This window comes from Terrapene carolina, unplaced genomic scaffold (assembly GCF_002925995.2).
Source record: "Terrapene carolina triunguis isolate 2854851 unplaced genomic scaffold, T_m_triunguis-2.0 Scaffold67, whole genome shotgun sequence".
Taxonomy (NCBI): domain Eukaryota; kingdom Metazoa; phylum Chordata; order Testudines; family Emydidae; genus Terrapene; species Terrapene triunguis.
Genome location: NW_020664418.1, coordinates 32,779,540 through 32,791,992, shown reverse-complemented (window position 1 = coordinate 32,791,992; position 12,453 = coordinate 32,779,540). Strand labels below are relative to the sequence as shown.

At 38.9% G+C, this 12,453-nt stretch overlaps 1 protein-coding gene across 1 annotated transcript in view; it reads right to left on the bottom strand.

Annotated features, from left to right (window-relative positions):
- Positions 1 to 801: 801 nt before the first annotated feature.
- Positions 802 to 12,453, bottom strand: part of GALK2 (galactokinase 2) — a 69,403-nt gene continuing 57,751 nt past the window's right edge. Inside the window, exons 9-10 of the mRNA XM_024200492.2 lie at positions 5,939 to 6,140; positions 802 to 1,311 (exon numbers count right to left, since the gene is read on the bottom strand). Coding sequence (XP_024056260.1) covers positions 1,104 to 1,311; positions 5,939 to 6,140 — 410 coding nt within the window. The 3' untranslated portion in view covers positions 802 to 1,103. The remainder of the gene's footprint in view (positions 1,312 to 5,938; positions 6,141 to 12,453) is intronic.

Genomic DNA, 12,453 nt, shown 5'->3' with positions numbered 1-12,453 from the left:
ACACTTAAAAAGATTAAAATTTATTTGTTATTGAGTTGTCTGACCACCATAAAGTCTGCTTGGCTATTTGGTAGTTTAGGGGAAATATCTTTTTCATGATGCACAGCTCAAAAATAGTAGAACATATTTTGTTAAAACCCAAAATGTCATTGTTGGGCTAAGCCCAAGCAAGAGAAATTTTAGCCCCGAAGGAAAATGTTTAAGAAAGTTATGGTGTGGAAGAGAGGAGTCAGACTCGAGTAGCTCTTTCAGCCTTTATGATAGCTATGATGCCACTCACTCTGGCCAAGAAACCAGGAAGCCTTTCACTCAGCTTCCTCAGGATTTGGAAAGAGTTGGCAGTTGTCTCAAGTGTTGTAAAAATACTGTGCTAACTGCATTCTAAATAGTAGCAACAATAAGCTCAGACTACTTAACACAATGGGGCCCTAATCCCTGACTGAGGTCTAGAGGTGCGACTCTAATATTACACTGCAAAAATAATAGCATATATTTTCCTCATTGAGGATCCTACAAAAGTTTCAATGTTCAGCAAAACATTTGCAATTCCCTTAACAGTTCAATTTGCGTCTTTGTTTTCCACAGGAATTCGCAACATGGGACAAGAAACCATCCAGTAGTGGAAGAAGTGAGTAAACCCCAACATTAAAGCAACCCCCTGAAATTAGGGGTTGAATATTACCTCATTTGGGTTTATAAAGTGAAATAGCTCTCTATTCAATTTGCACTTACCTTTATATCAGTAAAAAAAAAAAAAAAGAGAAAGAAAAAAACACTTGCTTAAGAAAAGTATTCCTCTTTATTTGAATTGTCTGCTTTGTTCCATTTTTCAAAAGAATACATTTTAGCAAATCACCTTTACATGCATAATCCAGAGAGAAATAAGTATTTAGGCTGCTTTTCATTGGAAGGATATTTTTAGTATGGAAAAATGCATTATAAAGCCTAAGAAACCTCTTCTAATTGTTTCTTCAGAAATGTATCTTGATAATAGCAACTGCTCATTATAATACAAAACAGAAAAGGGATTAATTTACTGTGGCATAGGAAGTCCTGCCAGTTCCCAAATGCCCTACATAGTTTCTTTGAAACTTTTACATTCTTTAGGCCTCAAGAAAAACCAAAGCTCCACCTCCAGGTTTGGTAGCAAACAGACTATTCTTCTCCAGAGCTAACCTTTGGTCATTGCTTTTGTAATAAGCTTCTTTCACATTTGTTAGGAAGGTACTCAGCTTGTCAGAAGGCACCATTGACACAGTGCAGCCACCCCATCCTGCTCCAGTCAAGCGTGACCCGATGGCCCCAGACTGCCTACAATAATAATAATAACAATAAAAAATTGAGTGCACTATATCAAAGGAGATCATTTGTCATACCTAAACTGCCTACAGAGCACAGTGAATGTGGGACGCATTTATTTCTCATTTTTAAAACTACATGGCACACTTGGTCTTATGAGATATTTGAATTTTATTTGCATTGAATGTTTTGGACAACTTAAATTCTGCAAATTTAATTTGGCAACTTAAATTTTGAAATATAGTTATTTCCATCAAGTGCAAAAATAAGCCTCTCTCAGAATGTTTAAAGACTTTGAAATAGCTGAGGTGAATAAAGTAGTAGAAGGGCATTAGTTAGAAATAGTCTTAAAACACCAGAAATTAAGATAGGAGGACATGACAAAAATAAAGGAAAGTTCATGCACTAATTGCCCAGGGTCTGTTCATATAAGACATTTTCAAATTTGGCAGTGACAGCACACTATACATTTCTGCTGTTCCAGTATAGACATAACATGTTCTGAAGATTCAGGGCTTCTTCAGGACTAGTCACAGTGCTAGTAAGGAAAAAGGAGTACTGCAAAATTTAAAAAAAAAGTTAGACTAAGAGTCCCATCACTCAGCCATCTGGTCTGCCTTAAAAACAAAAATTAAGAGCCAGAATCTGACCTTGGTTACACTGGTTTAGAATCATAGAAGATTATGGATGGAAGAGCCCTCAGGAGGTCATCCAGTCCAACCCCCTGCTCAAAGCAGGACCAACACCAACTAAATCATCCCAACCAGGGCTTTGTCAAACTGGGCCATAAAAACCTCTAAGGATGGAGATTCCACCACCTCCCTAGGTAACCCGTTCCAGTGCTTCACCACCCTCCTAGTGAAATAGTGTTTCCTAATATCCAGCCTAGACCTCCCTCACTGCAACTTGAGACCATTGCTCCTTGTTCTGTCATCTGCCACCACTGAGAACAGCCTAGCTCCATCCTTTTTGGAACCCCCCTTCAGGTAGTTGAAGCTGTTTGATTTGAGTCGATTTACAACAGTGCAGCTGAGATCAGAATCTGGTCCTACGTGTGCACCTTCTGTCCTTCATGTGACAAAATACCACACTAGTTTGTCTTTTCAGACTAGTAATGGTTGTTTTCTATTATTCCATTTGTTGTTTTCCATACCAACATAGAAAGACCTTTGTTGTTTTATTACAATTTATTTCTAAATATTTTTAAAGAGAAAAATTCCCACATAGGGAAGCCAATGGGGAGTCACAACTGCAAACAAATGACATATCTTTGCTTGCTCCTTCTGCTGAAAGATCCAAGGTACAAGCCACTCCCAGAGCCAGGATACTGGTCCATTGGCAAATCCTATGATCCTAATCTGCAAGACTCAAACCAAATCTAATTGGAATTCAGAAAAATTCTTCATTCCATTTTGTAAATTCATTTTCTTGCATATTTGCATTGCCTGGCTCCAGCCAAATCCAGAAGGAGCAGGACAACACCATGAGAAGGTTTCCTCTGGCTGGGTCAAAAATGCCACAAAAACAGGATGAACTAGAAAACTCACCAGAGAATCCATTGTCATGAAGTTTCCAACCCACTGTCTAGATCAAATAATTTTGATATGCTTCTAATATCTAGACATTGGGAGATTCTCTTCATTGACAACCACAGTCTAGGGCTGATGAAATTGGGCATGATGTTAATGATATAATAGTGAATGAGGACTAATTTTGAATACCGGTAATTTGTGATACCGTCTCACATGTAGTACTTATGTTAAACCAGTGCTTTTCAATCTTTTTTCATTTGCGGATCCCTAAAAAAATTTCAAATGAAGGTGTGGACCCCTTTGGACCCCTAGCAGTCTGCGGACCACAGGTTGAAAACCACTGTGTTAAACGAATGTTTCAAGGTGCTAGGATAGTACTTGCTCAGGCCCTGATTGAGGAAGGCAGCTACACATGTGGTTCATTAGACATGTGCTTAAATGAAATTAATGCTTAAGTGCTTTTCTGAATCCATGACCTACTCTATGTGTGTGTTTAATAGAGGGGCTCTATCCTACATACTGACTCAATTATCTGTTCATTCTTTATTTCCAATCTTTATTTTATTTCTTTGCAATTTTATAAAAAAAAAATTTGTATGCTGCTCTTTTTCTCAGCTGTTTTTATTCTCTGATCCACAGAAGCAACCTCTCAAATCAAGCAGGATCCAATCCAACTTCATGTGAAATCAATGGAAAGATTCCCCTTGCCTTCATAGGGTTCAATCCAGTTCTCTAAATCAACTGCTCAAATTCACTTGGGATGCAACCTAGTTTTTAAGTGTTGTATTGCAGATACAGTGTTGGCTTTGTATTGTGGAATGCCATTTAAATATCTTCAGATTTATTCTGAATCATTTGATTTAATAATTCTCTGTGGTCACATCCTATGATTTGCTGTTATACTTAGTGATTTTAAAAATGTAATAAAAGATCATTTAAAAAGAAACGAGTTGTGTGTTAGAGCTGAAGCTACTGTGCTTCAAAATAATGTGGCCAACATTTTCAAACTTGGATCCTAAGATTAGGCACCTAGCTAAATCTCTAGGTACCTCACAAATGGCTCGGTGTCAGAGGTGAGCACCAGTCGCTCCCACAGATGTCACTGGAAATTGTTGGTGCTCAGCACCTCTGAAATTTAGGCTCCTTATTTAAGTGTATCCTCTTGTAAATAATACCTCTCTAGCTGTCAGAGGCAAGGCTGACAACACCTAATTTAATAGCACACATGCCACCAAGAAATGGAGAATAGGGGGTAGCAAGAAAATTATCCACAGTGGTTTAGGGACTCGAGGTTTTCAAAAGCTCCAAAGGGATTTAGGAGCCCTAGTCCAATTGACTTTCAATGCCCCTAAATCTGTTAAGTGCTTTTGAAAATCTCTCCCTTTTTTATTTGCTCCATCTGCTTTAAGCAACTAACAGGAAAAACAGCCATTTACAGAAAGTACAAGTCTACGCTCTCTGCAAAAATAGTTGACCAACTAGTGGCTAAACTTTTCAGTGCTCCAAACGATAGTCAATAGGGATCTCTTTGTTTCTTGGCAGGGAGTATATATTAAAACATAAAGATCTAGGCAAAACAGAAAACCTCTGGATATGCAGATTATTCTCTACAGTTTAAACCTTGTGAGGAGGCAATGCTATGGCATGTATTTTTGGAAAGGTTTGTAAAGTTACATGGCAGCTGTATATCACTGTAAGTAAAGACGATATAATTTATGCAGTTGCTGACCCATGATCTTAAATATGTTAGCCAAAATTTTCAAGAGTGACTAGAGATTTTTAGGTGTCTCAATTTTTGAGTAACCAATTTAAGACAGCTTAAAGGGACCTTACAGAGGGAAGATGCTCAGTGTTTTCTGAAAATTTGGCCCCTTCAAGATGTATCAAGTTTGGCACCTAAAAACTGTGGCACCCAAAATCATTGGTCAGTTTTGAAAATCTTGGCCATAAAATAAAAGTTTGTATCAATCAACTTTCATAATTAACTATAGGTAACAATGTAGCTGCAAAACTCCCTTTATCCTTAAGAAATGTTAAATCCAGAAAAAAATGAAATACATGAATGTTGCTTATGGATGGAGTGAATGGTGAACAAATAAGTTTTGTCACATACAATGGACGTGATTTCAAAAATAATTTTATACTCTGACTGAAGTCTGGTTCAGTGTTCAGTTATTCTTGTTACATTCTGCATGTTTTCTTCTGTTGGTCATTTAGAAAGAAATCTGATGGAACTTGGGCAACCACCATGTTTTTCTTTCACTATTACATTTTGGTCCATCTAATTAAAATGTTCCCAATAATTTTAGTTTAATACAATCCTAACTACGTGTATGCATTTAAGCTTATCTCTCTCTTTGGATTCTATGCTACAGAACATTTTTTCTTGCATAGTCCATCTAGTTGTGAATGTAACTAAAAATGACAAACCTTTATTTTTTCTACTTTTTCTTTTGTCTTATTCAAACTGCACGTCTGCCCATGCCTTGCATGGAGCCAAGACTCTACTGCCAGAGATCTTTCATTGGCTCTACTTAGTCATCTACTTAGTCCATTCAAAACATATTTGATATTTAACCACTTTACTGCTGCCTAGTATATCAGTTGCATTGGACAAAATGTACTTTTAGTATCAACAAATGCTAGTCAATGATGATTCATGTGATTTCAAGGCAACATTAGATCAAAGAATGCATTAACAGTCCTGAAGCTGCAGCGGTCGTCAGCAGTGAAATGGTTAAGGAATATGCAAGGAGAAATAAAATCTAAAAGTAGCAACTAAGATATTTTAAGAAAACTGATCATGAACTCTTCTAAAACCTAAAAAAGTAGTAGCCAACTTTATTTACTGTGAGGTTTTTGATGAAGAGTCAGTTGAGAAGTAGAGTCCATCATGAAGCCATAAAGTGCAGCTTTCATCTGACTCGGATGTCAGCAGGGAAACATTTGACTACATAATATCTCTTTAGGAGATTAATTTGGTGATAAGAGACAAGAATATTTTTCTTTCATTTTAAAACTACAATAGCTAATGATGTCATGTTTTCTCATCTATTCAAACCATATCCTCAAAAAAGAGTTCTCGGTTTATTGCTGTCAAAACTTACAGGCAGATGTCCACCAGCTGATCCAGTTCAGGGCAGCTGCATTCATACATGTCCCTGCAGCTGATATGACTCTGGTTCATTAATTCTCCCAGCAGCTGGATTGCACTAGCAGGTGCCTCACTGCATATCTTCTTAAATTCCAGCACTCTGCCAGCTTCGCTGTACACATGCTTAGCTCGCTGGTACAGTTTAAAGGTGGTAACTAAAATAAAGTGAAAATATTCATGTTACAATTATTCATTAACAGGTACCTAATTGAAAAGGAAAAAAATGGAAACTTACAAGATTTACATTTGTTTCTGTAATTTTTAATTTATATTAGACGGCTTCTGAGTTAAAAGATTTTTGCTATAATCAAACACTTCTTTTTAAAAGCTCTGTTTTAATACTGTTTGGGGATTTCAAACCAAAGTGTTTATTATAGTTTTGACAATTTTATGTATGTTCTAGAAAGAATATCCAAAAACAATTACAAGATGGATGAAGTGATAGACAACTCTTCATGCAAAGAGTTTGCAAGGTGCTTTAGCATCACATTACAAAGATTAGAGTTGGTCTGACTCTTTGAGTCCATAAGATTTTTTTTTTAATAAGAAAGGGAAATCTCGCTCAAAGAACATTTTTGCCAAACATATTTTTAAACAAGCTCTAATATATAACAGTGATCTTCCCACTCCCCCCACAGAAGCTGAGGTTAGGCCACCAGAGTCCCCAGGCCCTGACCCTGTAGTCAATGCGAGGTTGAAGAAACTCCATTGCCTGACTCCTCTGCTGTTAAAAGCAGTGCATGTGGGGGTAGAGGGATGTCAACCCATTGTTGGGGCAGCCAACCCCTTCAGAGACAAAAGGATACCATATACACAGATGGGAGGTGGGACTGGGAGGCCCAGGTCTCAAGTTCACACCCAAAGGTTTGGGGGTAACCAGGGGCTTGTGAGAGTTCTGACCCATAGGCTCTAAAGAGAGAAATTATGAAGGATGGTTGTCAAACAATTCCATATGATTTATGCTGGCTTGCTAGCAGCATGCTTACAGTTGAAATAGCTGAAATGTGAAATTATGAAAGGTCATGTTAGAAATGGCATCCAGTCAGTGGGTTCCCTTAGAAGGCAGGTCAAGCACTCTAGTTACATCCACTATTTTAGGGACAGATGTGACAGATATGGCAATTTTGGGGGGAGACCTTATTGAATTAAGTTTAAGTATCTTTGAGCTCCACTGTATTAAATGAATGGTTTATGTATTACTGTTGGCCAGGATTGTAAGTAGCCTCTCAAGGCAGGAGATGTGGCAGTTGTGAAATCTGGGTGTTCAATGGACTATACTGAACAATGTGGCAGACAAGAACGGACCTTTGGAATAAAAAGTGTTAAGTGTTTTTCCTAGGGAATACATAGGAAGAGGTGAATACAAATTCCCTAATTCCGATTATGCAAAAACCCTGAGGAGAGGGTCTTTGTCTGCTGATTACCTATTACCAAAGGCCAAGATCAAAAGCCCAAGCTGCTCTCCCCAGCCTGGGTTCTGGTTCTGCATGTGAGATGGTTATGAACTTGTAACCACAGGAAAAACTCAGTTTTGGGTTTTGAAGGACTGACACTTAATAGAGTCTGAGGTTGTAGTTGGGGTGACCTCTCGTAAGCTTTATAGCTTGCGTGTAGGTGCTTGTATTGTTCTTAATATGTCTTCTCTCTAATGCTTTCACCTTAAGAATAAATGTGCTTGCTTAGAAAGAGCACTATGGTAACTTATAACTGCCGGGCATTATGCTGTTCATTGCTTCTGGAGAGAAAGCTAAGCACAGACGCTGGCCTGTTAGGCAGTCTGGCTTGCTGGGAACATCAGAGTGTAGGCAAGGAACTGTGCAGCCTAGAAAAAACCCATTCAGGAGGTAGAGAGATGTGGGTTTCTACCCAAGAGAGGTGATGGCTGAAGAGCCAGGAACCTAGAATGGGTGCCCTTGGTAGACCATGCAAAGGGAGTACAAGTGCATTTGCCCTGAACTGTGACAGAGGGGGCATGCACAAATCAGCCTGTGGATCTGATACTCCACCAACAACTATGAAAGTACCACTTCAACAACTGTTCCTTGCTTTGGTCACCGCAGGCAGAATTGGGACCATTCTCTCCTCTTCAATTGCACAGGTAAAATTAAAATATCTGCAGTTAGCAGAACGTTTATGGGTAGATAGTGTTTGTATTCAAATATTGACATTTTAAATAAAGTTATGTTTCCATTAGCACTTAGTGTAGATTCCTATCACGGTGAATCCAGAAAAGTGCTCAGGCTCCAAACACTGTCCCTCATGTAGGTGATAGTCTTTAAGTAGAATGCCTCTCACCAGTATGGCCTTTAGTCTCAGTGTAAGAAACCAGTGGGAGGAGACTCTGAGAGCTTACTCTTGGAGGAGGCTGTGTCCACTTGGCCTTCTGTATTGGAGAATCTGGAGTTGTCAGATTCATCTCCAAAGGAAAGAGGAAATCTTTCCAGTTGGCAGTCCACTCATTGTACTGAGAGTTATGAATGCTCTTAGCTGCTTCTCTGAAAAAAATCTCTTTTTCAGGCACTCAGACGCTCTAAGGAAGAAGTCTCATAAAAACACTAAAAATGTAAGTGCACAGAGTCAATCTCCTTATTGTATAGGAGACTATCCAGATCTATATGTATCCCGGCACTGTCAAGGCCTCTTGGATCATGAAGGCTCAGCGTATCTAGCTCCTCGGTTCTAAGGCATTCAGATCCACTGATGGATGTTGAATCTGTCTATTTTTTTGGCATGGGAGGAACATTCAAAGCCAGGGTCTTCACCAATTCCATCGGGGAACTCAATCTGCAGGCCAACTTGAAGTCATAGGTAGAATGAAGAAAGGTCTCTCGGGTGGGTTCTTGGATACAGGCAATCTGCAGATTCACCACCAATACAGTAGAACCCCCTGGCTCATGCTTCCAGATCTGAGGCTGGAAGGGTGAATCCAGTGCTTTCTCTGTGGCCAAAACCAGGCACAACGTAGTGGTGTCCCACACTGTGCCCAGTAACATGTCCTGTCACTACCTGTAGCATCACCAATATCGAATTCTCTTTATTTAGTATAAAAAATTAGCTAGTGTAAATTAGGACTTCAAAAGAGCTACACCAATTTACAGCTGCTGAGGATGATGTACTGAGCCAGATTATAGCAAATGGGCTCATATTATGTGATAGGTAGAACAAAACAACTTTTTTTCCATTGGAGATAATATTCCTTTGTTTACTATGTAACTCAACTACTAGTTAATAAAGATGCATTGAACATGGCTGCCTTCTGAATACAAGCTGTTTTTAGACTAGATTAAAAAAAATGTAAAGACTGGAATGTCCCTTGGAAGCTCAGTCTCATTGGAAATGTCACTGAGCAATAGAGGAAGCTTAACCATCCATATCTGATTTATCTGATGCATTCAGAGCTGTGCTTTACCATATATTTCCATCTTTTTGTTGCCTCTGTAGCTGTTTGCAATATGCGTTGCAGAAAAGTGCCTGAGCGTTCAGGATTGCCAGGGAAAGGCTGCTCGGCACAGAAACCAGAGCGTTCTTTTTGAGATGATTTCTCTTTAAATATTCTTTTCTTACAAAGCTATTGTTTTACAGCAAGGAGATTTCTAAATGTGCATTCATTTAGGGCATATCTGAAGTTGCGTGAGAGATTGCCATAGCTCACACTCTCTTGTAAATCACCATTGAACAGTAGTAACCCAAAAAATGAACTGAAAACATGTCTGGTTTCAATTTTAAGGTAAAAGTCTTGCCAAGGCCTGTATTTGATTCAGAGACCACCCTTTGGTAAAGCAATGCTTTACTGGCCAGATTACCTTAAAACACTTTGTGGTTGTGTTATGCTCATCATGTTATGTATTGGCAACTAGAATGGATCTTCTAACTGCTGGCTGCTAGCCAGAAACTCTGTCCTTGACAGCATTCTCTCATGTCATGAAGACTCCACAAACTTGACATTTGGTTTGACTATAATCTAATGTTATCCTTTCAAGCAATTATTACATTCAAAATGACAGAAACTGGTTTTGTGTTCTTATTGTTTTAGACTCCCTTGCAAATACGACTCTTTGCCAAGTGAATATCAGTTAAGAAATGATATCATTAGATGAAAGGTTTCTGTTTTTTACAGTTTGGAGCTGTAAATCTAAACTTGGGGAAAACCACAAGTGTCATAGATATGACAGAGCATAGCAGCATTCCAATCCAAAAAAATTAACCACATGCTTAACGAAATCTTTTTATAGTGTTTGCCTCCCCATACCCCCAAGTCTGATGCTCTGTACAAGTAAAATAAGCTTCAGGCTGCCAACCATCTTTGTATTCGACAGGCACTGCCTCTGATTCGGAAACTAAGGATATACATAAATCCAGACATATGCTGCAAGTAATGGAGAAAGCTCTTCCACATTAGGGTTATCTAAATACTCACTGCCATGCAATCAAAAATATCAACAGTAAAACTGATATTTCTAACAACTGGATCTATGTCTGAACTGGAGGCCACTGACCTAGAAAGAACAACAGCCACCACTGCACAAATAGGAAAAGATCTGACGGTCCTTGGATAAGAGCCATACAGCCAACAAAGCTTAGATGTGTGCAGGAGATGACTATCCCAAAATCATTTACTATATAAAAAAAAATATTGGCAGGTGGCCTCATATTTTACAAAGAGAACAGAATGATCATTGGAGCCTCAACCTACCGTGGCCAAAGTGGCAAAGGTATAAAACTTACAGATGCACAATACAAATCTTATATCTGAGCTAGGAATAGAGTTGCTTTAAAGAGCTACGACTATTACAGAGCCATCAAAGATGAAATCCCGCAGTCCCTACACAGGGGTTAGACGCCCCCTGAAGTCAATGGCAGTTTTGCCAGGGTAAGGACTAAGGGCTGCAGCATCTTCTCTGTTATCTGGCTCAGAAGGATGCAAAGGAGCAGCAATTAGGACACTACGGGTATGTTTACACTACAATTAAAAACCTACAGCTAGTCCATGTCAGCTGACTCGGGCTCATAGGGCTTGGGCTAAGGGGCGGTGTAGACGTTTGGGCTCAGGCTGGAGCCCGAGCTCTGTGACCTTCCCAGCTTGCAGTGTCCTACAGCCCGGGCTCCAGCCCAAGCCCAAACGTGTACACTGTAATTAAACAGCCCCTGAGCCTGAGCCCCATGAACCCGAGTGGGTCCTGCAGCCTCGTTATGGGCTCTGCGCACCTGGCCTCCATGTTTCTGCGAAGGACTTGCCCTTAAATGACTTCTTCAGCGCCATCAGAGCCCTACTGAAATGGGTCCAAAACATTCATTGCCTACCAACTGCCCTTGGAGGAAACACTGGGATTTTCCAATGCACCAAGGGCTGCAATAACAAAATGTAGAAATCTTAAGACTAAACTGCCATTAATGAAACCTTGTCCGAAATCCACATAAAATTCTTTTAAAACGCAAACAGCAAAAGTCCAGGGACTATTAGTCCCAAACAAATGTGGGTTAGTTAAATATAGCAGAGAACTGTACCATGGTTGGGGTTGTGTGGTTTTTTTTTTTGGCAAGGTCATTTTTGAATTTTAAGTGTATGAAAATCGTGCAAACGCATCCACGCTGCTGCCGCAGATTTTTTTAAAAAAATAATAATTAAACGTGACTTCCAGTAAGTTGTATTATTTGTTATTACTTCACTTTCAGCAGATTCCTTTCTTGGGGTTTCCTGCAGAATTTGACCTTTAGCTAAAAAAATCAACCTCTACTAGGCTATACATTTTGTCAGGTCTCATTGGCATCTGCTTAAGATACATTTCACTATATATTAATGAACTAAACATGGCTCATCTCTGAAGATGTAGTAGGGCTGCAAGAAATCTATCATAGGGGAAGAACTCACCATCCAAAATCTTAAAGGGAAAGATTCTACCACCTTTACAAATGTGGAATATACCTTTCCCCGTAAGGTGTCCCAATGATTTCAGTGGAACTATTGGCAGAGAAAGATACTATTGAATGTGTGTGACCGAATCTGGCCTTTAATATATACAAGAAAATGTTGTTACGTGGTGGTTATATTTCATCCAGGGCAGATTATGATTCCCCATCCTTTTACCCACAATGGTGAGCTGTTACACACACAAGGCATCCCAGTCACTCTAATGGGCCTACTCCTGTGAGTAACTACTAGGGGTGTCGATTAACTGCAGTTAACTCACGCGATTAACTAAAAAAAATTAATTGTGATTAATCGCACTGTTAAACAATAGAATACCAATTGAATTTTATTAAATATTTTTGAATGTTTTTATACATTTTCAAATATATTTATTTTTATTACAACACAGAATACAAAGTGTACAGTGCTCAATTTATATTATTTGTTTATTACAAATATTTGCACTGTAAAAATGATGAACAAAATAAATAGTATATTTCAATTCACCTCATACAAGTACTGTAGTGCAATCTCTTCATCATGAAAGTGCAACTTACATA